General features: G+C 58.2%; 1 protein-coding gene across 1 annotated transcript; it reads left to right on the top strand.

The window, feature by feature from the left end:
- Nucleotides 1-769: 769 nt before the first annotated feature.
- RPP25L (ribonuclease P/MRP subunit p25 like) lies at nt 770-2,384 on the top strand. Its single transcript, XM_008070821.1, has 2 exons — nt 770-809; nt 1,540-2,384. The coding sequence occupies exon 2, from the start codon at nt 1,576-1,578 to the stop codon at nt 2,065-2,067; it is 492 nt and encodes a 163-aa protein (XP_008069012.1). The 5' UTR covers nt 770-809; nt 1,540-1,575; the 3' UTR covers nt 2,068-2,384.
- The last annotated feature ends 1,232 nt before the right edge of the window (nt 2,385-3,616 follow it).

Here is a 3,616-nt window from a genome sequence, read left to right on the forward strand (position 1 = left end):
TTCCACCTGCCTGCTGGCTACCCCACCCGCGCGGTCTCACCCGCACCTCAAATTCAGCGTGTTCAAGCTGGTCTGAGACCTGGGGGTCATCCTAGACTCAAAATTCCCTATGTCTCCGTCCAAACAGTCGCCAACTCTTCACCGAAACTACCTGCTAGTATCTCCCAACTTAATCTTTTCTCCATCCCCACTGCCATTTCTCTGGTTCATTGATACAACAAATCGTTTGATAAATATTTGAGCGTCTGTCGTACGCCGGGCACCGTACTGGCCTCCGTGGACACCGCGCCCACAGCCTCCGGGGCCGGGCGTCACCAGGGCCTGCGGCCCGGTTTCCCCGCCACTCCCTGCGCTGTGACCACGGGCGCTGGGCACAAGATCTGGTCCTGCTGTCCCCGGGAGAACCCCCCGTGGCTCGCCAGTGCCCACAGGATGAGGTCGAGCTCACAAGTCGGTGACGACGGCTGTGGGCCCGCAGCAGCGGTCCCTCCACAGAGCCTCTGTATCTACGGTGGAACCCGCTGTGCCACTTTTGCTCGGCAGGTTACACCGCCCTCCCATCTTCTCAGGGTCAAGGCCTCTCTCCGCCCCGTTCGGGGTGCCGCTGCCCGCGACGTGACGGCGGAGGCTGCGCGCGTGTTCCCAGTCCCCCGACACCTGGCGTCCCGGCGGTCCCGTTTCCCCGGCGGAAGCGCGGCCGGGTCCCTTCCCCCAGGCCCCGCCCCCGCCTGGCGTGCGCGTCCCCGCGGCCTCGGCGCGCTCCCGGCCCCTCGCCATTTTGGCTCCCGCTCGAGCTCGTGGCGTCCGCGGTGAGAGCCAGAACCCGGCGGGGCTGGGGGCGCTCGGAGGTGGGGCGGGAGGGGCCCGCAGGACCCGGGAAGGGGCCCGTGGCGGTGGAGATGGAGCAGCCCAGGCCGCCTTCCGCGGCGAGCCTCTGCTCCCGAGTTTCCGAGTGACCCTGGTCGTCTCTGGGCGACGGGTCTCGTCCCTGCCCTGGGGATCCGGGGGAGGGAGTCGGTTCCGTTTTGGGGCAGCACTGGGTAAGGGCTCCTGGCAGTTGCCCGGGGAGTCTGGAGCGAAGGGGCTTGGCCCTGCCCTCTGGGAGCACAAAGCGAGGGGGCCTTGTCCCTATCCTTGTAGAGCCCCACGTGAGGACTGCTCAGTCTTGCTCTTAGTCTGAGGTGGGGTCTGGGCCCCGTCCCAGGGAGCCCAGGTCCAGGTGGGCTCGGTCCCTTGGGATGAGGGGCCCGGCCCTGCCCCAGAGATCTGTGTTCGGGGAATTGGGGCCTGTCTCAGAGACGACTCCAGGATTGGGGGCGGGGGTGTTATGGCCCGACGTAGAGGAACGGGGTGTATGGGGTACGGCCCCTCCCCTGGCTGAGGCAGGCATGACCCTGCCGGCTAAGGATGAGAGGCTCTGATCCTGTTGCTGGGAAGTCTGGAATGAGGAGCAGGGCCATACCCTGAAGGGAAGTGGAGAGGGGGGTGGACGATTACCTGGGGCACATTGCCTAGCACTCATCTGATACTTCCCTGCAGTGGACAGCGAGAGTCACAGAGGAGACCGCAAGCAGGATGGAGCACTACCGGAAAGCTGGATCCGTAGAGCTCCCAGCACCTTCCCCAATGCCCCAGCTACCTCCTGACACCCTGGAGATGCGGGTCCGAGATGGCAGCAAAATTCGCAACCTGCTGGGACTGGCGCTGGGTCGATTGGAGGGCGGCGGTGCCCGGCATGTGGTGTTCTCAGGTTCTGGCAGGGCTGCGGGAAAGGCTGTCAGCTGCGCTGAGATTGTCAAGCGCCGCGTCCCAGGTCTGCACCAGCTCACCAAACTGAGTTTCCTGCAGACTGAGGACAGCTGGGTCCCCACTTCACCTGACACAGGACTAGACCCCCTCACAGTGCGCCGCCACGTGCCTGCAGTGTGGGTGCTGCTCAGTCGGGACCCCTTGGACCCCAATGAATGTGGCTACCAACCTCCAGGGGCACCCCCTGGCCTGGGCTCCATGCCTAGCTCCAGTTGTGGCCCCCGACCCCGACGAAGGGCTCGAGACACCCGGTCCTGAAGACCTGCTGAGCCAGGCTGTTCTCCAGACCTGAATATCTGGGATGATTGTGCCTTCTCCGAGAAGCCCTGTGACTGTTCAATAGCCCTGTCAAGGCTTGAGTCCACAGAAGTGGGTCTCCCTGTTCTGCGTCCCCTTCCCTCTGGCATGTGGGAACGGATAGCTATGAAGAGTGACAGGCGTAGGGTCTCTGTGGACTTCTGGATTGCTAAAGAAAGGTTTATTCTGCCTTCTACCTACCGTGTGTGTGATCTACCTTCTGACAGAGGTCCAAGGAGGGATTTAGACAATAAAGTTTCTGCCCATTTGTCTGATGAGCCTTGGCTCAGCCTGCTGTGTGGAAGTGGTATTAAAGGAATGGGAGTTCCTGCCTTTGTGCCTTTGGAGCTCATGGGCTGGGGACAAAATAAGGGTAGGCTCAGGCTGGTGCTGGGAGGATCTAGTGTTAATAAGAAGCCTCAGTCCGTAACCTGAATGTATCTAGGCCTCCGGGTGGCAGTTTGTACCTGCTGTGGGCTGATTTAGGGACGCTGTCAAATCAGGCGTTTTCTCCATCTGCAGCATATAGTCTAGTGATTAAGATCATGGACTCAGCCGGGCTGGGTGGCTCAGCCTGTAATCCTGCACCTTGGGAGACTGAGGTGAGTGGATTGCCTGCGCAGGTTCGAGACCCGCCTGGGCAACTTGGTGAGACCTCATCTCTACAGTAAATCAAGAAATTAGCCAGGGGTGACCTCATCTCTACAATAAAATAAAAAAATTAGCCGGGTGTGGTAGCACGCACCTGTAATTCCGGCTACTTGGAAGGCTGAGGCAGAAGGATCGCCAGAGCCCAGTGGGCCAAGGCTGCGGTAGCCGAGAGCGGCCACTGCACTCCAGTCTGGGCGACAGAGTGAGACTCCAACTCAAAAAAAAAAAAGATCATGGTCTCGGGCATCAGCCTGCCTGGGTTTGAGTCCTGATCTGCCACTTACTAGCAAGTTACTGCTCTGTGCCTTAGTGGTCTCATGCATAAACAGGGATACAATAGTGTGTACCTCATAGTTTTTATGAGGTTAAATAAAGAAATACACATATAAAGGCAACCCCCTCAAGTCCCCTCCCACTGTGGGAGCTTTTCTGTCCTCTCAATAAATCCTGCTTTAAAAAAAGAAAGAAATACCCGTATATGACACTTAGATACCCTCTGAGCACATAGTGCTATTAACTGTTCATTGCTTTTATCATTAATGACTCAGTTTACAAACATGCTTTTCCTATCTTAAAATCTTACTCAATCCCACATCTCCTGGTCTTATCTGTGCCTTTTTACCCCCTGCTGCTCCTTTTCTTTTGCACCTTGACTGTAAGTTCTCAGATTCACCATGGTGAGGTCAGGGGCACAAGGAGAGGTAAAGGTTACATCAGTAGCCAGGGACCCCACACCTGTCACTCTTCATAGCAGTCCCTTCCCACATGCTACAGGGAAGGGGGACACAGTAACGAGAGTAAGACTATGGGTAGTGGTGAACTCTGAAGAGTTTAATCAATTGAGTCTCCCATGTGTCTC

This window comes from Carlito syrichta, unplaced genomic scaffold (assembly GCF_000164805.1).
Source record: "Carlito syrichta isolate Samal-C Ts95f unplaced genomic scaffold, Tarsius_syrichta-2.0.1 Scaffold112228, whole genome shotgun sequence".
NCBI classification, from domain to species: Eukaryota; Metazoa; Chordata; class Mammalia; order Primates; family Tarsiidae; genus Carlito; species Carlito syrichta.